The sequence below is a fragment of the Cupressus sempervirens genome, chromosome 4 (assembly GCF_028749045.1).
Source record: "Cupressus sempervirens isolate cs-2001-9-10 chromosome 4, ASM2874904v1, whole genome shotgun sequence".
NCBI classification, from domain to species: domain Eukaryota; kingdom Viridiplantae; phylum Streptophyta; class Pinopsida; order Cupressales; family Cupressaceae; genus Cupressus; species Cupressus sempervirens.
In genome coordinates this window covers 768094637-768119881 of record NC_143121.1, presented here as the reverse complement: position 1 = coordinate 768119881, position 25245 = coordinate 768094637, and the positions used below count along the sequence as shown (strand labels likewise).

Genomic DNA, 25245 nt, shown 5'->3' with positions numbered 1-25245 from the left:
TTGGCTCCTCATCATCAATATTTTGTTGTGTGATCTGAGTTTCTTTTTCTTTGATCACTCTAGAATAACTCATCTTGTCCTAATTAGCTTGAATTTCATTTTCTTTTGATTCCTTAGAAGAAGTCATCTCATTTTGAACCCAACATAGACAAGGAGGGGAACCGGAACATTACCAGCCATACAATCTTTCCATGATTCATATTTTTCGACTTCCTATAAAAAAAATTGTACAGATTGCTTTCCAAAATAAAATGTAGAATTCAATGTATTATTCACATAATAATGACTTGCGAAACTAAAGTCACTGTTTAGAGCATGGCACCTATGATACTCCGCAAGCGAAATACATGGTACCTATGATACTCTATCCCATTTCATAGATGCCAGCGAAATACATGGCACCTATGATACGCTATCCCATTTCATAGATGCCAACGAAATACGGCTCACAGGAATGTACTTTATGAACTTTAATATGAAAGGAATTAAATTACATTGATATTAGATATTTATTAATACAAGCTGCGCCGGCACCAGTGGTTAGCAATTTATGGAAACTTGATGAAGTGCAATGAAAAAGAGAACCTAAGATTTATAGAAATATAATTACTTGAGCATGTGACAAGTAATGGAGAGCCTATCACCCGGCTAGCGAGTTAAACAACAAGTATTATTGTTGCATGCTACCATTTTCTTTCAGTAGACATACATTTGTAGAGTCAACAGTAAAGAAATCTAAGCACATATTTCCTTCAAGAGCCTTACTCCAGAACTTCTGGTAGTATTCCTCATATGTAAACTCTCTATATTGGGCAGGGTTATCACTGGTCACTAACGATGGAGCAGGAGAGATCACTGCATCAGGCGATGGGCAGTAAAATGTCGGTATTGAGAACCTTGCTTCAGCCGCATTTACTACTGCCCGATGAATCGCACTTTTGTATATTCCATTGCTCAAAACCTGAAAAAAAATGAGTTGGATATTGAAAATATCATTTGGGTACTAAAACAAAACCCCTAATATACAACAAATTGGTCTCATTATGTGATGCAAATAGTATACCTGCAATTGGTCTCCAAGATTGATTACAAAGGCGTTGGGTATTGGTTGCAGTTCACACCATTGCCCATTCTTGAGGACTTGAAGGCCTGAAACATCACCTTGAAGAAGAATTGTAAGAGCATTGGGATCTGAATGAGCTGGTAAGCCAAATGTGAGCTCAGGATTAGGGCATCGTGGATAATAATTGATAGCCATATGTTGAGCCTGTCTTCCAAGAGCTCTCTCAACAAAATCTTGTTCCAGTCCGAGGCTCTCAGAAATGGCAGATAGCAGCCGTAAAACTAGAGCTCTCACCTCCGTGCAATATTGTCCGACAGCCTCCCTGCATGAACAAATAGATCATAGCTATATTAGTCCAAAACGTTTAGGACATATTGAGAAGGAAATGATGGAGAATTGTAAGAAAAGTACCTGTAAGAAGCGGGGTCTAATGGCCAAGTGTCTACATATTTCTCTAAAGGATAACAATGGTGTCTCAAGAATTCTCTCCAATTGTAGACCTTCTCTTTCTCAATGTTAAAGCTAGTTGACAAGCGTATAACACTAGAAGGGTCTTCAGAATAGAACTTCTCTCTTTTCTCAATGGGCATGCTGAAAAATTCCCTTGCAACTTCCAACATTTTGTTAATGACTTCCTCTGAGACACCATGATTAACAACCTGATCAACAAGTAGAAAAATGATTGATTTCAAATCAATGGAATTCTAGTTGAAAAAAGTACTCGCTATCTAATTACCATTTCAGAAATAGTGATGACTGAAAACATTAATGAAACCATACACAACGAAATCTAAAAACATTAAAGAGAACATAGACACTGAAATCTAGAAACAACTTTAAGAAAATGTAGGAACCCAAACAATTACAAACATGAATGGACCTGAAAAAAACCATCTTGCTGAGAAGCAGTTTTAATTCTTTTCATGAGCAAATGCCTATTGGGGCCATCGAGATGAGATAAATCTAGTACTGAAATGTTCTCTAAACAAACAACTTGATTTAGTTGTGGCCTCTCTGTGGGAGGTCTGATATAATCCTTTGAAATTTGATGACAAGGATTAATATCAGAAAACATGACTGGCCGACTTTTGCAACTGCTTCTCCCCTCTCTCAATATCACGTTTCCTGCTAACAACTGCTTTACCATATCCTCTTAGCAAGCAAAGCTTTTTGTTAGATATGTAAACTTGCATAGATTGGGATGAATATATAGAGAATTTTATTAAAACCACTGTAAAAGAAACGTACTCCTATGACGCCGTTTTCATAGTACTGTTACAAGACGAGTTGTAAACGTGTAGGTGTTCGCCGACTACAGATAAATATCACTCAATACAAACATAATTTTGACCGGACGTCAGCCTGTGACGTCATCAATGTCGGTCCTAGAACGGTCCTATCAGTTTTCATCATGCCGCTCGGGCTCGCCTTTATCACTCAAATTTAATTACAAATCTTTAAATAATTGTTAAATTATGTTTTTCTGTTTGGATTTAGTTGATAAGTAGGAGATTCGGTTGAATTTAGTTGTTAAATATAAAAATTGTATCAATGTTTCAACTAATATTTATAATTTATTAATAAGATGAAAGCACTAAAAAATTAAAAGATATGTAATCATTTTTGTCATTTGAAAGTAGTGTATATATTATTAATTAATCTATATTTAATTAATCAACATTCTTTTAATTTTGTTAGGGAATCTTCATTTGTTATAAATTTAATTCATATTAAATTTAACATTGAAGTAATTGTAGAGAACAAAATTATACTATTCCATATCGAGAAGTTAAAAGGAGATACAACCAAAGTTTAACAGGCGTAGAAGCTATCAACCCATGCAAAAAAAATACCCAAATAAAAAAATAGCACTAAGGCTGCAATAGACAAAGTAGCAAGCCATAACAGAGGCTGGCCCAAATGAAGCACCAAGTATCAAAGAACATAAAAACAAAATTATAGCATCAATTACAACATATGATTAACCACTTTCATCTTCACTTGACTCCAGAGTAGTGAACCGCACTGGGGAAGGCATGAAGGAGGTAGCAGGAACCAGATCCTTGGAGGGGGATCTCTAGGGTCCATCCTTTATGATCTTCTTTAGAGGTTGAGCCAAAGGAATGTTAAAATCATCTTCTACTGAGCTAGCAACACTTCCTTTGTCCTTTTCTTTTAGGGTGGTATAACCATAAAAGAGGTCCTCCTTTGATAAGGTAGCTTTTCCTTCTTTGAAAAACTCTTGAAACTGATCCTCCTTCAACTTGAAGATTGATGTTACTTGCAAGGAAATATTAGTAGCTATCAGTCTCCTTAGAGACTCAGTAAGGATACGATCAAACCCCTAAAAATGTTGTTATTCCTAGATTTCCAAATATTCCAGAGCAAAACAGAAGAAAAAATAGACCAAAACACATTTCATTTCTTGCTGCCATAACAGATTTTACCATATATAACATTCAAAATAGAGAAGTTAAGGTCTAGACTAAACCCCTAAGATTGCCAGACTCCTAAAGAAAATGGGCATTCAAAGAAAATATCTGCAACAGATTTAGTATGGGTACAAAGAGTGGAAGGGTTGGGATCACCACCAGGCTTGGAAAAGCAGAGCTTATGGATAAGCAACTGCTAAAGGAAGCAAGTAATCTTGGGTTGAATAGGTCTAGCCCAAAGTTGACTTAGGATGTTCTTCCATTTCAGTTGGGTAAGGGAGAGATTCCAAACACCATTAAGGTGGTTAAGCACAACAAGTCCAAAAGAAAGAAAGTCATAAAAAACTTTAGATTTGACCAGATGGAGAGGGGAAGAATCTGGCCAACTAAGGTGAAATTGGTAGGAGTCAGTCAAACAACAATCTTTCCTTACTCTAGAAGCTTCAAGGGCTTGATTAACCATAGTGTAAGTTTTTCTATGGGAGTCCGGTAGATTGAATCTCAGTTTTAGCTCAGTCTACTCCATCGAATTGTTGTTAACCAAAATGTCTCTAAAAGTATTAATACCAGCCTTAGACTAGTATTTGGGTGAGCAACTGTACACTAGGGCAAGTGGTTTTCCTTGGCTTTCAAGATTCCAATAGATAGAACAAAAACCAAACCAAATGTTGCCTTGCTTAGTTTTGTTAATGGTTCCTAGAAGGGGTCTGATCCTACCCCAACTTTTCTAGATAGCCTTGAACAACATAGATCCTTCAACTGCAGATTTGCAATCAAGTGCAAGAAAATTCAGAACATCCCAATTATTCTAGAATTTGGCTCCATAGGGATGGCCATTGGCTAAATTATTTCTTACTAGTATCTTCTAGGATTCCTCCCCAAGAGTAGCTTTAGCAATCCATTTGACTAGCAAGGCAATACCTTGCTTTCTTAGATCTTTAAGACTAATCCCCTCCATAACTTTGCTCTTAGTGCACCATTCCCATTTAACAACATGATCTTTAGAAGTTCCTTTACCATTTGACCATAGAAAATATCTGATAATTTTTTGTGACAATTCAAACTGATTGACATTAAATAACAAGGTTGAAGAGAAATAAATATAATAAGGAGAAAGAATCTTGTGACATACTTGAATCTTGCCAGCCAAGGAAAGATACAACATATTCCACTTTCCATTCTTGTTACTAATTTTCTCTTTAACCCAGCACCACATATTGTAAATGTTGGGATTGACCACAAAGGTGATACCGAGGTACTTAACAATATGGTTGGGACCACCCTAGCTGATTCCAAATTTGGTGCACCACTACAATGGGTTGGGTTCCCAACCCAAAATAATAGATTTAGCAATGGATATTTTTCTCCCTAAGGTTATTCAAAAGAGGTCAAGCTTAGCCATGAGATATTGCATATTATCTTCAGTGAGCATAAACAAAAATTAAGTATCATCACCGAATTGCACATTGGAATTTTCATCTCCATTAGGCAAGAGGATCCTAGAAACCCTAGGCAAGATGGATTCATCTCTCAGAAGATAGTGTAAGCCTTCAGCAACAACCACAAAGAGAGCAAGGGAAAGAGGAAAGCCTTGTTTTATGGATTTGAAAAGATTAAAACACTCAAATCTACTACCATTCACCTCAATAGAGGCATTGGCATCCTTCAATAAAACTCCCACCATCTGTACATAGAAATTTGGGAACCCTAAAGCTTTCAACATCATAAGAAAAAATTTCTATTGCACTCTGTGATAAGCTTTCTCATAATCAATCATAAGCATTTGAATATCCTATCGAGAAGATCTTCCCAATCCATAGCTTCCAAGCAAGTTAAAAGATTTTCTAGAATATATCTCCCTTTAACAAAGCCTATCTCAGTTGGACTAATCACTTTGAGCAGAATAGGAGCAACTCTAATTGCTAAAATCATAGCTAGAATTTTATTAGTAACATTGAGAAGAGTGATTACCCTTTAGTTCTTGATCAAAGTTTTATCACTAACTTTGTAAATAAGCTTGATGAGGCCACAGTTGATAGAAGGACCCAAAGATCCTACCATCACTAAGTAGTTATAAACTTCAAGAAGACTGAGACCAATCCACTCATGTTAGTTTTGAAGAATTCCACCAAGATACCATTTGGTCCATGGGCTTTATCACATTCCATAGAGAAAAAAGCATTCAGGATTTTTGCCAGGGAAATACGAAAGTTAAGAGTTGAGGCATCCAAATCTAAAACTTTTCTCGGTTTGATAGAATCAATCTTACTCCTTGCCATCTCAATCATCAATCTCTTATCTCCAAAAGAAAAGAGGTTCTTGTAGAATCAAGAGAAAGCCAAGAGAATATACTCTGAGTTAGATAAAATAACATCTTTGTCACAAATGCAGTTAATCTTATCCTTGGCTTCTTTCAAATGTAAAAAGAAGAACTTGGATCCCCTATCTCCTAATGATAACCAGTTAGCTCTAGACGGATCTTAGCTCCCTAATTTTTTTTTTAACTAGAGTTTCCTCAATTCATGCTTAGTATTAGCGATAGAATCAGCAAGAGTGGGGTCACCAAGATGCAAATGAGAGGTAGCGTCTTCAATCTGTAGCAAGTTTACCAAGGAAAGTTCTAGGCTCTACTATCTTTTGCTTTCTTTTTACCCATGGCCTTAAATAATTTTTTCCAAGAGTGAATAAATTGGACCCAATTGTCAATCGGATTGACATGTTTGTACATAGAGTGATTATACCAATGGATAATTCTAGAGGCTACTAGAAGGTCTTGATCATGTAGGAGAGAAGAATTAAGAGCAAAGACATGAGATTTTCTTTTTACAGGCTACTAGGAACCAAGATTAAAAATGTCAATCACAATTGGATGATGGTCAGAAAGGGAGAAAAGGAGAACTTGCACTGAGTTATTATCCACAGGTTTTAAACAATTGAAGAAATCTTTATTGAAATAGAACCTATCAAGCTGAGAGTATATCTTTTTCTACCCTTTCTAATAATTAGCCCAAGTGAACCAAATACCATGAGATTATTGTTTCAAACTGGAAAGGGGATCAATGAGATTAAGCTTATTAGCCATTCCGGACCAATATAGATGTTCATTGCCATTCCACTCAAATTTTAGACCACCCAACTTGTCTTGAGCCCTTTCAACCATGTTAAAGTATCCTACTAGAATCGAAGGGAAGCCAACTAGCTCAACTAGCCATTCCCAAAGAGTGCACCTCTCTAGAAATTCATTATGGGCATAGACCGAGAAAATGCCAAACTCAAAGTATTCATCCTTGAAAGTGACCTTGGATGCTCTATTATAAGGGGAAAATTCCAAATTGTTGATCTTCTTCCTCCAACAAGGACCAACAAGTATAGAAGAGCATCCCTTACTTTAAGGTTCCTAGTGGAGAAAGAAGTAGCATCTTTCCAAATGTATCTCAATGCATTATATAGAGTGAATCCTATAGACTTAACCTCTTGGAGGAGGAGGAGGATGTCTATATCCTTGTTCCAACTTACAAATTTCTTAACAATATATTTCTTTTCTAATGATTCTAGCCCTCTCACATTCTAGGAAGCAACTTTTAGCTTATTCATCAGAAATAATTATTGATCGATGTCCATAGGGGACTAAAACCCCTTGAAACAATTAGGCATTTTAGTCTTGACTTTCCTAAAATTCTTAACATTACCACTAGAATCCCTAGGTCTCCATCTTTTTATTTTTAAGGGATTCAACAACATCTTGTTAGATCTTACAATCTAGGTTCTCTCTATCCACACTGAAAACTTGAACTTCTTTGACTCTATAGAATAACCTTCATGCCTACCCTCTTCTATGGTTATCATATTACAAGAATATTGCCCAACCTCAGGGTCACAATTCCTCTCATGTTGATTCAAATTATGTATGTCCTAAATTTCATCATTAGTTTCAAGGGTAACCTTGTTCACAACATAAGAAGGATCTGCCAAAATAACCGCAAGAGAGAAATCATGAAGTCTTTCCTCTAGGTTTAGGAAATCCATACTATCAACTCTAGGGAGACATGATTCTAAATTAGCACAAGGTGGGTGGGAAGGAGGGGTAGCCTTCTCACAATCTTTTTTCATAGCAGAGCATAGTTCCACAGTCACCAAGGGTGCTTCCTATGATGCCTTCTTGGATTTTTCTTTTAGAGATATTAGGGCCAACTGTTGGGAATTAAGGGTTTATTCTTTCTCCCAGCTAATTTAGAATTGAAGCCAAAATCCAAGGATTGCACATTAGGCAGAGACTTAAGTTCTTCCAAAGTATCCTAATTTTTAGGAGAATGAGATACTTCAAGATTCTGGATGAATTGGTTCTTGAGAGAGCCCAAAGATGAAAATAGTTCATTAGATTTAGATAGCCATTTGAAGGCTTGAGGTTCAATGGATATTTGAATAGAATTCATCTTGGACAACTTAATGATAGATTTAACCTTGGGAGTGTGGGGGGGTGGGGAATGGAGGAGGAGGGGTTCAAAGGAATGGTCACTTTCTTTCCTACTAGTAATGCATAATTTTTCCTCTTATGCCCTTCCTTTCTCCATAGGTAGCAAGCATACAAGCCTCCCATATAGGTGATAGGGTAGACAATAGGAAGAGTTCCATCTTCAAGGGTGATTGTTTCTAGAGCATCCATACAAGGGAGAATGGAAACAAGGGCTCTAATATCGATATTAGGAATGAGGGTATTAGAGTGGTCAATTTTGAGGACCTTCCCAATGGGTTCAAGTAATTGTGGAATGAAATTCCATTTGTATGGTGGAAGATTGCTAATGGTGACCCATCTAGGACCAGCCAAGGCAAGAACTATCATTAACTCATTCCAAAGACCTAGGTAAAGCCCTAAATTCAGAGCTTCGGACTTTCCAAAATTGCTTCTCAACAATCACTTTTTGAGAATTGGGGTTACAAAAAATAATAATAAATAAACCCTTTTGAATAATATAGAAAAATAAGAAATGATGCCCGAACTTATTACTCTAGATTCTATGAAACCATTCATTAAGGTAGTTTCTTGATGAAAGATTGAAAGGATTCATGGTAGCAAAAAAATTGGTAGTGTACTTCAATCTATCCTTTTCCTTATTCAACTCAAGAATCATTTGGGAATTTGGTTTAACAACACAATAGGGGGAAGATGGTTCCTTACCTTCATCTCCTTTCACATTGGTGGAAGCAGTTGTAGGCAGTTGATGCCTAATAAAATTGGTGTCAACTAGGACATTGAAGCTCCCTTGCAACAATTGTTGAAAGGTGGGTCAGGTGTTTTTTGCACCTTTGGCTTCTACGATTTGGTTGTACTCTTCATCCTTGGACCTAGAGCAAGGATCACCACTTCTTTGAAATTCGAGATAGTGGTCATGGGCATCAGGATTAAAACCTTCCCTATTAAATGCTAGATGGAGTACGTGGTGGAGCACTCCATCTTTTCCTGTCCTCGGCAAAGCTAAGGCCATAAAGGCTAGTATGAAGGAAATTTAATAGGGCTCTACATTATCAAGTTGCAAAGGCCTCTCTACATGCCTCTCTTTCCCCTTCCCCTTAGAGAACAAAATTATGAAATTCATTCAAATTGTATATTCAAAGAGCAAGGCAACAACAAAGATGACATGGACATAGACACATGGAAAATATTATTTTACAATATAAGAAGTCATTTTCAAATCCTTTTTCTTTCATGCACAACTTACTATATCTATGTCCCGATGCCTAATATTAATATAATAATTATTTTATTAATAATCAATAATAACTAAACCTTAATAATATAATATTTAATAAAAAATATGATAAAATAGTAATATTAAAGATGTTATATAACATAATCTTTAAAGTATATAACACAATTTAATGTATAATAATAACTGTAATTGAATCTTAAGTAAACTACAACCCTTATAAGATTCAAAATAAATATAATAATTATTACAATATAATATAGTTATATTCCTAAATGCAGCCTTGAAAATAAAATCAAAACATAATCTTTAATCTACATGAAAAAAAACTTCTTTTTTTTACAAATAACATAGTATAAACTGAAAAAAGTGAAATTAAAATAATATGATTGATTAATTAGATCTATTAGATTTCCAAAATCCATCTAAATGATATTTTACTTTCTAGATTTGATTATGTAGATTTTTTTAACCATCAACATTTCAAATGATACTACATGATCCATCATTAGGATGCAACAAAACACTTGAAGAACAAAAGGTGGATCCATCATGATCATAATACATGATCCATCTATTGACACTAAGGTTAATTTGTTTATTAGTGACTCACACTTAGCCAATATACAATTGCTACCAAGTTTCTTAGTTGCTACCAACCTTCAAAACCTATGTGCAGTTCATGCCAAATGTAGCATTGTCTACCAAGTTGTTCAATGCAAGTGATAGAAACTCTAGTATTAACCAAGCTCAATAGTCAATTGAATTACATAGTGTTAACCAATTTATTTAGTGTTAACTATGATCTCCAGTGCCTACCAAGCTCATAGTATTAGCAATGTGAATCTGGTGTTGACTAAGCCATGGAGTGTCAACCAAGTGATTTAGTATATGTCAAGTTTCACAGTGTTCACTGAGTCACACAATGCATTCATCATCAAGTTTAATCATGCAGCTATAAGGTATTTCTACTATTAGTACCATATCTACATTTGTTTCTAGCCTCTAAGTTTCTACTATTATTTCTATTCGGCATGTATCCATAACTAATACAATGGCAGTTGAGAATAAGTCTCAATCGAGTACTAAGGTTTTAGATAAGAGTAAGGGTAAAGAATAATAAATTTATCTATATGAGCACATAGTTATTCCAAATTGGGATATCTCTACCCTCATTCTTGATCAAATGAATACCCTAGAAGAATTATTGCAAAAGAGAGCTAAGCAACAAAAGCTTAAAGAAGAGAAAGAAAACCCAAGTGTTAGAACATATAAATGACATATTTCTAAATAAATTGTGTATTGATGTTGATTGTACAGGAAACCTATTTTGGACCAATTAGCAAAAGTTGTCAAGATATTCAATGAATACTTGAATGGATAGGATAAGTTACTACAAAGAGTAGAAAGAAAGTTTAAGAACAAGGTATTGGAAAAAATGGTATAGAAAATTGCAATAAACCAATTAGAATTGTCTACTATTCTTCTTTCATTAGAGACATCTGTAAATAATGTTACTTGAATATTTGTTAAGTTGTGTGATACATCTAACTTCACAAAATTAATTAAAGATAAACTATCAAAGAATGATGAAGACATGAAGGAAAGTAGACACCTGTTGTCACTTGACCCAAGCTACAACTCTGCTCATTATTCAAAGATTAGATTTTTGACAAATTTGCAACCATAATTATTGAAGGAAGAAGCCAAGATTAGAGCCACACTTGTAGAAATCAAAGGCATGATTCTTCCAAACATGGATGCATTGCAAATACACATTGCACGTGCTAAGAAACTCAACAATGACAATAACTTCTCCATAGTTGATCACATGATGGAGTTATCAGGAAAAGTTCAGACTGCATTCCATGTAGAGAAGGTGTTACTGGAAAATTGGGACAAGACAATGACATTAGTCTTGAAGCTAAACTTTGAATTCTTATAACATTTTGGTATTAACATACAATATACACTTTTGGCATTTATGTAAGAAAGGAGAGAAGTATAGACGAATGTGTGTGTGTGTGTGTGTGTGTGTGTGTGTGTGTTGATGGTTCTTTCCAAGTATCAAAACATCATCGAGTTTGTCTCCAAAACTTGAGTTATAGTAGTTGGGTCGACTTTGTGGATTTTTGGTGAAACTTTTATTGTGGCCAACTTCGGTAAGTTATGATTTAGATTGGTATATATGTAAAGAATTATATCGTATCCAAATAAGATTATCACATGATCATGGAATAAGAAAAAGTGTGAATTAAGAAGGCTACAAGAAGTATAAGGGACAACAAAGATATATCTATCATAGAAAGGTGATCATTAAAATTCATGGAATCTGAACTAGCAAATCAGAGTTGTAAATCAAAGATCAATCATTGGTTCATCCTAATAGGTGTATGAGTTAAATATTTTAACAAGGTATACTTCACATTCTTATGTAAAATCTCTTTACTAAGTATATACTTCATTTTATATTCTATAAATCCTTTCACAAGGTGGACCTCATAGTCCTTATTGCTCTTAACAAGGCATATAATCAAAAGTGGTCAATTGTAAGCCTTAACAGGACAAATTTATACTACAATACTAAAGGTTGTGGGTATCATCCCCACTCTAGTTTTATTTTCTATTTTCAAGGTTTATGGGGCACCATATCTTGTGTCCAATTACTATGAATGATTATTTACTTTCATTCTTTCATGCATGCAATTATATTAGAATATTATATGGAGGATTAGTTGGTGAAATTATATTAAGTTCTATTAGTACATGATTCACCCCTCCCCTCTCAATAACCTTGCCTACCTCATATTTCCAACACCATCATCAGGATGATCTTTTCTTCTTCTTGTTCTCTTCCATCTTGATCATGGACCATGTAGTGTAATCCAAAACATTAATGGTAAAATGATCTACACAATCAAATCTAGAAATTAAATTTTGACGATTGATTAAATAATAAAAGTATAATATAATTGACTTGCAATGATTGTAAAATCTCAATTTCAATATATGGGTATATTATGTTCAATGATAGGGAATTCATTATGTTCTTGATGAGTTGGTTTTGGGATGGAAATCTAGTTCTTCATATGTTTAATGAGTTCTAAAAAGAGGAAATTGAAAATATCACAAGATTTTGTAGCATGAGAAATTTACATAGAAAGAGGGCAATCACATTCAAGGAAGTTGAGGAGATAACTAGTATTAATTACAATCAACACATAATTTTGATAAGTACACTTGAGGATTCGGTAGTGAGGTATATGGCACAACATTTCTAACAAAATTTAATTTCTTAATCATGATGGTGCCACTTTGATTCTAGCATATTATATTTATTATTTATTATAAAATGGATAGATATCGATTTCAATTTGATATGATTAAGATTTTTTTGAAAAATAATCTTGAGAATCTCGATATTTTTGTAGGATATTGTTATAGATTTTGGTTTCAGCCTTTTGTTGTATGCTTAGTATTATTTTTCTTAAGCTCTATACTAGGTAGAGAGAACATGTAATGGAAAAATGGCATCTCTTTCAATAAGAGAATATAAAGGTACATAGGTATTTTCAGGAGTAGTGTACAAGCTTCCAAACTATATTTTACTTGATTATAGGAGAAGGTTTAGTATGGTTTTTTTGTTTCAAGAGTTGTGATAGCGAGTTATATTAATGAGGTTTCCTCATTTAATAATATTTTTTTAATGCTACTAGTGTTGTTTACCTTTGAAAACCTAAAATAGGAAAAACTAGTGTAAAAAAAAAAGAGGTTGTTATTATACTAGAGGATGAAAAAGAAGGTCAACTTTGAAGGAAATATAAGAAAAGGAAGAGGAAGAGGAGATTGAGAAAATAATTTTTTTTCCATCAGAATCTAACTTTGTGGATTTTTGATAGAGTTTACTCTAAGTTGTTAGCAGGTGATGTCCTTGGAGGAGGTTGTGAATTATCATATGATTGATCTCTATTGTGAAAAAAAGAGATAGAGGAATGGTTGACTAATCTATTGATCAGTAGCAAGATCACTATTTCTGGTGTGTCTAGTGTGCTACCTATTGAGTAGGTTAGAAAAATTAAGAGAAGATTGTTCCAAAATGGTTCTAATTGTAGAAGCATGAAGGAATCCATTGGGAAAAAATATACTAATGCCAAATAAAACTAATGGACAAGATAACCAGTGAGATGAAGGAATACTTAAAATAAATTATGGATATGTATTACCATTATCCTATTAGGACATTTTCATGTTTTATAAATTGAATACAAATGGATTTTTTTCTACTATTTATTGGTTTGTATGTTTCATTTTTTTAGTAGGTATCTTTGCTAATTGGACATCTACTACTTCATCAAATTATTTATGTATATATCCAAAGTGAAAGATCTAAGATATTTAAGACAAAATATATGGTTGTGAAGACGTCAACCTCAATTGGTGTATTATGCTAGGTTTTAAAAAATGGGTATTGAAATTTGGTAGAGCCACTTTCACAACATTTTTTATGTTAATTGAATATCAAAGTAAGGATGAATAGTTGTATTTTAAAAAAAAAAAATTATGTAAATGAGTCACATATTCCTATGGAGGTTGGAGGCAACATATACCTATTTGAGCATTTTATTTGAATAAGGTAGCATGTTCTCTAGAGAAAATATTTTTCAACATTTATGTGATTTAGGTTGCATCCATCTTCCATCTACATCATTTGATTTGTGGGGTTTTTAATCCCCCCATTAGGTTTGGTGAAATTCTTGAAAGAATTGGCTTGGATAAGGTCCTAGTTTACACAATTTTCTCATAGGATGGGAACATTACCATTGTGCCAAGATAATAAGAAAAATCATTTGACTATAACTAAAGGGGGAGGTGAAAGAATTCCAAAGACAAAAAATGATAGAGAAATTTATAATGGTATAGATGCTAAACATAGAATTAATGACCTTGGGTGGTTGATTGTGTAACACCTAATAAAAGGCATTTTTATCATATACACACTTTTGATAAGAAAGTGAATTGTCCCACTAGGCATAGTAGAAAAAGAAATAATTTTGATGCAAAAATTTGAATTCAAATAAGGTAGTAACATCTTATAAGAGTAGATCAATAATTGGGGGACTTATTTCACACACTATAAATAACCTCTAGGATTTTAGAAATTGGCTCTCTATTTGTTTGTTCCTTTTAGCTAGGGAATGAGGAAGGAAGAGAAATATATATCATATTTTTGTAAGGGTGATCCACTATGATGATGATTTTTGAAACACCCTCATACATAACTAGAGTAATGAATTTATTATAATAACACATTGTAAACCATAAAGCGTCTCATAGAAAAGATTTTATGGTTGAAGAACTTAACTTGCTACAAAATCATTGAATACAAATGATATAGAAAATGTTCTAAAGTTTTATGGAGTAAAATAAGTGTCTAGATTATTAATGAGTACAATAAGTAAAAATATTACAAACTATTCAAAAAATCATTTTCCGTTCAATGACAGAGTTGATCATATTACTCATATTAAGGATAAGAAAAACATTGTACAGAGATGAAAAATAAAATCTATTTGTTACTATATATAACACCAAAGTCCTTAATAAAGACACAAGCAATGACAAGGAGATTTTTTCTTGATTATATAGTCCTAGAGATTAAACAAAATCAAAAACTAATGGTCATCACAATATATATATTCGTAACTTAAAAATATGGAGACAGAGGTAGTCTTCTCGGGTCTTAAAAAAAGAGTAGTTGATGATTCCAAGAAAGTATTTTTTTAATTAGGAAACACTTGGTATAATCGATGATGAGAATCAAAGGAGGATGAAAATAATGACCAATAAAGATGAAAATGGAGACATACATTAGGACTTTGACTTATCCTTTAGAAGCGAAGAAAGAAAAAAAAAGGAGGCATACCATGATGAGCATCCTACTCGATAGTGACATTCGAACAAAGTGAAATAAAAATGGCCAACTTTTGTTTCATGCACCCTAATTAAAGAAAGTAAATAAGTTAGGACTTCTAATATATATTGAATCCTTTCAACTTATTTTTAACAAAACACTTTATAGTTGTAAAATAAACTTTAATAATTATAAATGACTTTTAATTGATATTAGTTCATTGCTAATATTTTATTTATTTAGAAAAATTTATAATTTTGTTTTTGTTTCTTGTTCAAAGTCCAGACACTAGGAAAAAAAGAACACAGAAGAAAACCCCTAGTTTAGTGTAGGACATAAACTATTTATTATTATTATTATTCAATAATATATGATTTTATTCCCATATTTATTGATAGTATAACAAATCAAATTAAAATAATTATTTGATTATAAACAATGTAATTATTCACAAGAAAACCATTCTATATTGTTTCACACCACTAATTACATGTACAAAATAGTACCATATAATTAACTCTCATATTATGATTAACTTGTCTTTACATTAAGTACCTCCATTGGATACAAAAATATATAGAAAAATGAGTCAACCATTAAATTTAAACTACATGTATTTACAAGTAATTGTTTATCAAAGTTGAGGTAAGCAAGTCTTAAAATAAGTATGAGTTGTGTTTCTAAATAAATTGTTTTAAACTTGGCACCTATGCTAATTTATCCCACTTTATATATTCCAATGGGAAATGTGAAATACATTTCTCATAGCAACATACTTTATACACTCCAATATAAAAGAATAAATTTACTCTAATAATTTAAATATATGATTCTACAATTTGGTTATGTTTCATGATATACAACTATCAACTATTTAAATCTAAAGGCTCCAAGAATAGGTCAAATTTGAGTTATAGGTTGAATCATTTGGATCTATACTAGGTATATATTAACATTTTCAACCTATACAATGAGATGCTAAAATTTGGACATTATGTTTTGTCTATGTTTATAGTTTTACAAGTTGCAATTCCAAATCCATATCTTACTAACCTACTCCCACACAAAAGAATAAGGGAAAATCATCGGAGAGAAGAGGATTCATTTGGTCAAACACCTATATAAGAATTATCCTTGAAATGCAATAAATAAAATGAAATATATTTTCATGTAGTAGAGATTAGATATAAGTGATAAAGTGCATCATCCCATGTGGATGAAATTATGTTTAACATGTTATCATTTATGTTGATGTTATAGTTTAACTAAATACACAAACTAAAAGAACACCATATAAGATAAAACCTCAAGTAGTATATCCTCTAATTCACCTCAATATTGAATTGAAGAAGAAGAAGGATAAGACTTGGATGGATGTAGCTCTCCACCCTTGATTAAAAACTTATTTGCCTCATATAGATAAAGAAGCTATACCTATTGAAAGAAATATTTGATTTCTTCATGGATAAATTCTTTGAATGAATGTTTTCCCTCTTGAAATTACCAAAATCTATTGCAATTGATGGATGGATATGAAAATAAAGGGAAGACATCTCCTTCTATAGTGATCTCATAGTAAAAATTTATGAATCCTAAGAAAAATTGATAGGAAAAATAAATACCATTACATTCAGCACAAAAAATCACTCAAAATTTAACCACCAAGGTATAAGTTAACTTGATTCGACCTATACTGCAAAGACCTTTTTAAGGCCTTAAAATTCAGTCTACAAAAGATATGATACTAAGATATTTTAATTTTTAGTTAGTTGTGATGATTGATATTAATTTATAGGTAAAATGAGGCTTTGAAGGGAAATGACTAATGTGACTTGGTGAATAAATGAAAAATTATGCATAGAAATTGAAGTCAACTAAGAGTTTTGAGAAAAATTGGAGAAAGAGGACTTTGATTTTAATTACATATGCAATTAAGTGGAATTTGAAATCCAAATATAAGAAAAACATTATAGTGGGTTTAAAATGGTCCCAAAATAAGCAAAAAGTAAGTGCCTACTTTTTAGTATCTTAGTCTACAAAATTCTATTAGAACCAAATATCACAACTGTTAGAGAAAAAGGTCAATTTAATTTCATTTATTAAATTACCTTTTCTCCCTTCTTAAGATTTTGCTTTATGCATTTTCTAGCTTTATCTATTTAATAATTATTTAATAATTATTAAATAGCTTTCACCTTTAGGTCACCCTTTGCAACTTATTAGGTTACCCTTTTAGGGTTTCAATCTCCTTTTATAAGTATTGATCTCTTTGTAATAATTATCTATTGAAGAATCTATTTGTAAGAATTTGCCTTAGGGAAGAATTCACCCAAGACTAAGGAACTCAAACACAAGAACAATAGTAGACTAAAGAGAGTAGGATTAGAATGATGATATATTCATTCAATATTCCATATGAAAGTACACTAGGAGTGCATGTATATAAAGGCCTCTAGATAGCTTCTAAAATGCATAGAAGTTAGCAATGTGATAAGTCATACAACTAGGCACATGTCCAGCAGATATGGGTTATCCTCCATTAAGCACACAAGTATGTGTGATGATGAGAGGATAAGCCTAGAAAGGTGTAGTAGGAAAATTTATGTTTTAGAAAACACGGACAAAAATGGGAGTGTGAATAATTGTGTTGTCTAGATGAAAACTCAGTGAATGATGCAAACTCCAACATTGTAGACACCATGTGATGAATTAGAGTTGTGTACCTTTGTGTTGTCGACATGACAACTCATGAGAGTACACAAACTCCTAAGTGTTCATCACACTAGTACATCCATGAATTTCCTCATTGCATCCTACTTAAAATGAATCCAATATTAGAAAATGCCCAGTAAGAAATAATAGTTCAAGTGAAATAAACACATAAAAAATGAGAGAGAAAAGGAGGAATCTACTTAGCAATAGGCTTTTCCATCACATCTTTGGTCAGGGCACCTGTTGAGTGAGTTTTATTGTTTTATGTTGTGCCAAGGTATCTCTATTTACATACATACAAATGGGGAATATCATGTTTTCTTTACTTTTTTGTTCATAATCCATAATCCACAATCCACAAGATCTCTATAGTGATGCCCAAATTAACTTCAATACCCAACTAATTAGTAAGTAAACCAATTTAACTAGGTTATGGCTTGGGCCTGTGCTTTTCCCATTTATCATATGGTTGTAATGTTGGAGGTAGCATTCTTTTGAAAGTGGCAATAAGTTTTGTATCATTGGCTTTGTTCAAGTTTTGATTTTAATGAAGTAACAAAGTGGTTTTTAGGGTGGAAAGGACTATATCGCCATGAGATTGTTTCTAATGAGAGGATAAGAAGTCAACTAAATGTAGCCCTTGAAATCATAAATCAAGCTATAGAGGGTAGAACTATGGAACAACCCAAGGCTAAAGAGAATGCAAGCTATCTTAGTTTCATGGGGTAGTGCCAATTTGAGGCACTTCACTAGCAACAAGCTTAAGCTTTCATGGGAAGTGGGATTCAATTGAATAATTCCATGGGTTCACCTTAGTTGAGTCTGAAGGAACTGATTGTAATATGTGTATAAGAACATGAAATTCAATTTTTCCCTATACTGGGATGTACACATGATGGTATTTAGGTTTATGGATTTGGAACTCTTAGTATCTATCTAGATTTTTTAAATCAACAAGTGCTTGCATAATCTTGAGATAGATGGGTGATTACATCATTGGAGCAGCTAGTTCACATGCATTGTAAATGAACTAGAGGAAATCATTGATAAACCAAACATATAATGAAGAGGAAACTTGAAAACCTAAATGGTGAAATGTTGAAATTAAAGCTATCGAGCATCAAAAACCTATACCAGAGTTACAACACAATGTGAAGTTAATTTTAGATATTAAAAAAATAGAAAACATGACATTAATCATTCCAAATTTTATGTTCACAACTCAAATGCCCTCCCATGGACTAAGTTAAGACCCTCATTACTACATCCAAAATTAAGGAATAAAATACAATTATGTCCCTAATAGAGAATAGAAATACAAACTTTTTCAGATTCCACTTAGCATTGTATCAATAAATTCAATAAATGGTACTACTATGCAAATTAACTTACATTGATTCTGAATCTTAGGCCCTAACAAGAGTCGAAAGGTAAATTATCGTCAAAGAATGTGCTATAAACAAAAAGCACATATTTAGAATAAACATAGACATTGGAAACAATGAAGAAGCATATAATCCTCTTATACATAATTAGAATTATGTCAGAGATGAATTCAAGAAATTGAGAAATATAAGATGTGCTCAACTAGATATTCTAGCCATCTTGGGTGATTTGACGAGAGGCTTCTGCAAGGGAATGAATCTCATGAGTTAACATATAATGTCTTAAAATACTTAAGTGGTACCTAACTATGTCTACAACATCTGCACACTGAAGGCATACTCCTACTACAAGGATGCCTACATACCCATATCCATAGGATCAAGACCCTTGAACAACTCACTCTGGGGAATATGTAGTTCTGGTTTCTAATTTTTTTGATGTATTTATATTCCTATAACCCCTAGTGATCTTTAATCACCTAATACAACTCTTCACCACCATACACCCACTTAGGCGAATCAAATGGTTTTCTATAATAACAATACTATAATACCCTAGTCCAACCTTTGTGTTGTAGTTTATAGTTAATGTAAGGTTAACCTATATACATCCTAACTCACTCCTTATACTGTTATTTAAAAAAAAAAAAAATTGAAATACATATTCATTTTATTAAATGTAAGGTTGATCCAAGAATGTCCTCATTGTCTCTTACATAAAATGAATCCAATATTAGAAAATTCCCCGCTAAGAAATAATAGTTCAAGTGAAATAAACATGTGAAAAATGAGAGAGAAAAAGAGGAATCTACTTACCAATAGGCATTTCCATTGGATCTATGGTCATGCTACTTATTGAGTGAGTTTTACTTTTTTCTGTTGTGCCAAGATCTCTTTGTTTATATAAATACATACATACATAAATATACACATATATATACATATAAATATACATATACATATACATATACATATGTATATATATGTATATACATACATACATATACAAAGATCACAATGGCATGACAATGAGATGTAGAGATCACAAGGGGGCAACAACAAAATGTAGTGATCACAAGGGCAAGGCAATGAAATCATAGATCTCCACTAATCTCCATAATCAACAAGATCTCTCTCTATATATACATACATACATAGACATACACATGTGTGTGTATGAATGCATTCATGTATTTTCACATACATACATACACATACATACATCTACATATGCAATTTTATCACCTTGGAAAATTGTATTTGATCCTACTGCTGGAAACAACTAGTTGTTCATTTTATTGTAAATAATCTAATAACAGTTCTATAGGAATTTGTAATCAACTCAACTAATCAGCAACTAGACCAATTTAACTAGGTTATGGCTTGTTTCTTTCTAAAAATATCTTCTATGATATGTTTTTCTAAAGTTTCTTGCTAACTCTACCCATTTTTCTTGGTCTACATTACTTTTGTGCAGAGTCATGAGCTAAGTCCCTTAGCATGGGTTGAGTGAGATTTATTTTTTAATTATTTGGGTTCTAGAATACGTATGCATTGGATCAATATTTCTATTGTGGCTAATATGTAATAAGGACCTTTAAAAATATCTCATTGTATATATAAAAACTACAAGTTGTGCAATTAGTCATGTTTTTCCTCTACATTTTCTTTTTCATTGCTTATAAGATTGTTTCAAGTTTGGGAATGTGCTTCATGTGTGGAATTCAAGAGATGCATCTGCATAAGAAATTTTATCACCTTGGAAAACCACATTTAGTCCTACTAGCTAGGAACATCTAATTTTTCATTTTATCATACCTAATTTGATGAAAATTCTAAAAGAATTTGTAATCAACCCAACTAATCAACAACTAGACCAATTTAACTAGGTTATGGCTTGGGCATATGCTATTCCCATTTATCATATGGTTGCAATATTAGAAGCAACATTTTTTGAAAGTGGCAATAGCATTTGTATCATTGGCTTTGTTCAAGTCTTGATTTTAATGAAGTAACGAAGTTTTTTTAGGGTGTAAATGACTATATAATGAAGAGGAAACTTGAAAACTTGAATGTTGAAATGATGAAATGAAAGCTATTGAAGATCAAAAAAATATGCCAGAGTTACAACACAATGTGAAGTTGACTTTAGATATAAACCAAAAAAAGAAAAACATGACATAAATCATTCCCCATTTGTTTTGATTATGGAGAGTTGCAGTGAAAGAGGTTGGAGAGCTCCAAACAAGGGTGGAGAGCTCTAAACATTTCCATGCCGTTGTTATTTTTCTTTTCATTGTTGTGATCTATGCTTTTTTTTTATACCCTTGGTGGATATCAATGGAGATCTACAATTTCAGTATTGTTCCTTTGTGATCACTACATTTCATTTTTGCATCCTTCTGATCTCCACATTTCATTATCATGCTCTTGTGATCTCTGTACTCTTGTGCTGCAATTTTTTTCTATGCCATGTCCTTGTGATCTATGTTCCCTTTGCACTATAACATTTTTTGTCAAATCGCGAAGCAAATTTGTGATAGTGGTGTAATTTGTGGTGTAATCGGACCCAAATGGAGTAGTGATCTATGATTTTGTTTCAAGGGGAGAAGAGTAACCTATGTAAATGTTCTTTTATTTTCCTTCTAAAAATGCATCTCTCTATATTTCCCATAATAGGTAATTAGAAAAGCTTCTCTTTATATATATATATATATATATATATATATATATATATATATAGATGTATATGTATACATATACATATATATATGTATATACATATGTATATATACATATATACATATATATATATATACATATGTATATATATATATATACATATATATATATATATACATATGCATATGTATACATATACATATATATATATATATATGTATATGTATATGTATATATATATATGTATATGTATACATATACATATATATATGTATATATGTATATATATACATATGTATATATATGTATATATATGTATAGATATGTATATATACATACACGCATACATATGTGTGTGTGTCTATGTATGTATATATACACATATATACATATACAAAGATCACAAGGGCATGGCAATGAGATGCAGAGATACATATATTCATACATACATCTGCATATGCAATTTTGTCCCTTGGAAAACTATATTTGATCTTTACTCAATCACGAAGAGATAAGATAATCTATAAGTATGGATTTATGCATGGTTAGTTTGGTATAAATAGTTTCAATTGAATTTGTCTAAGGAGAGTGAGTCTACTTATGATGATAATGGCTCCATATATTAGGTCTTTGGAGGAGAGAGATTTACATAAGATTAGATGTTGTTTATTTATATGGGATGATTCATTTGTAATGCTAATATATCCTCCTCCATATTGAATTTCTATATCATCAAATTGCTAGATAAAAGTCATTGGACTTGATCTTCTCAAATGGTATAGGCTACTTGGAATTGTCAAACTTGAATAATTGAACTATACATTCAGATTGATAAACCAACACTTTCAATCACTAGTTTCATGCTCAGAACCTTTGGCCTTTGAAATGTGAACTTTGATTTTGATTTGTGGTCCATGGACTATTATGAACCAAAATGCACCAAAATGTTCTTGGAGACAGTTGAAATCATCTATAAAAATTGATATGAACCATTCAATCTAAATTATAGCATCTTTGAATCTTAGTACTCTAATCGAAGAGAAGAGCCTTATGAACATTGAAACCACTAAACTACCTAGGACAATAAACTTATCAAACATATGAACCTCCTTGAACCAATGGAACCAATTTGAAATAGGTTCAATCAAGTTCAAAACCCAAGAGGGACTAAGATATAAAACTCAATGAAAGGTTGCATGCTATGGTAGGGTAGGAGGAAGATGATTGTGTGAATGGCTGATACGGAAAGTTTTAAAAAATTAGGGTATCAGTTGCAAGTAGTTTCATTAATTTGATAAGGGAATCAACTTTGAAAGTGAGATGATCAAAATTACCATGTCCATCTTTATGATAGATGTCTCTATCTCAACATAAAAAATTATCAATTGAAAAACGACAAGAAAAAAATTATTGAATGTATGTAAAGTCAAAGAAAATTTACCTATAATATTTTTGAACGAAAAAAAATACAATTTTGTGGAAAAAACCATGAGCTATGTGGCTCCACATTGTGGCTATTCCACTAACTAGTTGTGGAAACTCTTCATGTTAAATATGAAGATCTCAAAATTTAAAAAGATAACTATTAGAGGTCTATATTTATGTTCTAGTGATAACAAATATACTTTCCAATTTGAAGAAAAATAATAGGGTTGAATGTATACAATTAAAAGAAAAAACAAGAGAACTAGCTATAGCTGTATAATTCTAGTCTTACTTATTATGTTAAACATTATGTCCAATAAAAAAGTATGAAGTAACATTAATGGATCATCTACTCAATCCTATTATGACTTAATGTGAATGCATCTAATCATTACCTAGATGATATTATGCACGAGATTTTTACTCAATCACCAAGAGATAATATAATCTATAAGTACAAATTTCTCCATACGTAGTTCGGTATGAATAATTTCAATTGAATGCAAGGATAATTGCTTGTGTGAATTCAAGAGGTCACAAAGTAAGGGCACAAAGGTCAAAGGGCTCATCCCAACAATGAAATACAATGATCACAAGGGAATGACAACAAAATCCTATATCTCTACTGATTTTAACCAACATTCAGAGCTCTCCACCCTAGTTCAAAGCTCTCCATTCTCTTTAACGTGCAGCTCTCCACAATCAATAAAAACAAATGGGGAATGATTAATGTCATTTTCTCTTTTCTTTTTTGTTAATAATCCATAATCTATAATCCACAAGATCTCCTTATATACATACATACATACATACATACATACATACATACATACATATATATATATATATATATATACATACATACATACATATGTACATAGATACAATAATGCACTTTCTAAGAGTTTACAATTGTTTAACAAAATTAATTTTTTTCATGATAATGCACCTAAAGAAATGTTAGGTTAGAATCAAGAACATGGTGTTGATACAGTACAAAAAGTTCTTGACTTAATGAGAGGTAGGTATTTAGAAGTTTGATTATCCAATTTTAAGGCAGGAAAGCAAAGGAGAAGGAGCAGCTTTATAAATAGATTACACAAAGTAGAAATAAGAACTAGACAACATAAAGAGTATTATGGAAGCCACTAGATAGAATTGAGGAAAGTTTTGTGGTAGGTACTATGACATTAGAAACACCAGTTAAATTGGTCTAGTTATTGATTAGTTGGGTTGATTGCTTCATTACTATATGATCCAATGGTAATGTTAGTTATTATTTTAACATACATGAAATTTTTTATTATTATTCATTATTATATATACACACATTTATCAAAATAAAAATGCATTTCGTAAGAGTTTACAATTGTTCAGCAAAATTAATGTTTTATAAGAAAATGCACCTCAAGAATTGTTAACTTAGAAACAACAACATGGTGTCGAAACAATATAGATAGTGCTTGACATGAGATGTCCACAAGTGAGGGTCTTGATATAATTTGATGATAGTTCTATAGGAATTTGTATCCAACCCAGCTAATCGGCAACTAGATCCATTTAATTGGGTCGTGGCTAGTTTCTTTCTAAAAATATCTTCTATGATATTTTTTTGTAAATTTTTTTGTGAACTCTACACATTTTTCTAAGTTTTCATTATTTTTGTGGAAGATCTTGAGGTAAGTCACTTAGCATGGGTTGAGTGAGATTTGTCCTTTTATTAATTGGGTTCTGGAATATATATATAGTTGGATAATTTTATTTTTTGTGTTAAGATGTAATAAGAACCTTTAAAAAATCTCTAAATATACATGGTTAGAAGGAAATACAAAGAGATACCTATTTCTAGAAGGAAAAGAAACCAACATTTACATAGCTCCCTTGAAGAAAATCATAGAGCAAGGGCACAACATAGAAATAAAATCATAGA

The 25245-nt window shown here is 32.1% G+C and overlaps 1 protein-coding gene across 1 annotated transcript; it reads right to left on the bottom strand.

Moving 5' to 3' along the window:
* Positions 1 to 567: 567 nt before the first annotated feature.
* On the bottom strand, positions 568 to 2242 carry LOC149563638 (protein DMR6-LIKE OXYGENASE 2-like). Its single transcript, XM_089824049.1, has 4 exons — positions 1944 to 2242; positions 1475 to 1722; positions 1064 to 1385; positions 568 to 961 (listed from the first exon to the last, which is right to left on the bottom strand). The coding sequence occupies exons 1-4, from the start codon at positions 2208 to 2210 to the stop codon at positions 671 to 673; spliced, it is 1128 nt and encodes a 375-aa protein (XP_089680175.1). The 5' UTR covers positions 2211 to 2242; the 3' UTR covers positions 568 to 670.
* Positions 2243 to 25245: the final 23003 nt, after the last annotated feature.

Excerpts from the sequence above, each read along its gene's own strand:
- LOC149563638 (XM_089824049.1), bottom strand. The coding sequence starts at position 2,210 with ATGGTAAAGCAGTTGTTAGCAGGAAACGTGATATTGAGAGAGGGGAGA. Across the intron at positions 1,723-1,943 it reads AGCAAGATGGTTTTTTTCAG|GTTGTTAATCATGGTGTCTC; the intron begins GTCCATTCATGT and ends CTTGTTGATCAG. Across the intron at positions 962-1,063 it reads ATCTTGGAGACCAATTGCAG|GTTTTGAGCAATGGAATATA; the intron begins GTATACTATTTG and ends ATTTTTTTTCAG.